The following is a 287-nucleotide window of genomic DNA, read 5'->3' on the forward strand; positions in this document are numbered from 1 at the left end:
GCATATATAACATATGTGCATCGCTCTCTATACATTTGAACATATACTCGGATACTTATATGCAAATGAAATGATTAATTATCGGTATTTATCAATCAAACATAGCTGCACATGTGTGAGCGCATAAGAAAAAGCTATAAGAGACAAACTTTGTTCCGGGTTTTCACTCCTCAGTCTCTCCCACGGACACTTCCGTCTAAAACATGTCTCTCCGATGGCTTATTCCCTTAATAGTCGTTGCCGTTCACGCCAGGGTAAGCCACACACGCAGCTCTCGAATGTGTCAG

At 41.5% G+C, this 287-nt stretch overlaps 1 protein-coding gene across 1 annotated transcript in view; it reads left to right on the forward strand.

Annotated features, from left to right (window-relative positions):
- Positions 1–159: 159 nt before the first annotated feature.
- The window catches only part of LOC119582120 (protein SpAN-like), a gene marked incomplete at its 3' end in the record, with an annotated part of 19,454 nt that continues 19,326 nt past the window's right edge, over positions 160–287 (forward strand). The window contains 1 exon segment of the mRNA XM_037930360.1: positions 160–254. Coding sequence (XP_037786288.1) covers positions 204–254 — 51 coding nt within the window.

This window comes from Penaeus monodon, chromosome 15, assembly GCF_015228065.2.
Source record: "Penaeus monodon isolate SGIC_2016 chromosome 15, NSTDA_Pmon_1, whole genome shotgun sequence".
NCBI classification, from domain to species: Eukaryota; Metazoa; Arthropoda; class Malacostraca; order Decapoda; family Penaeidae; genus Penaeus; species Penaeus monodon.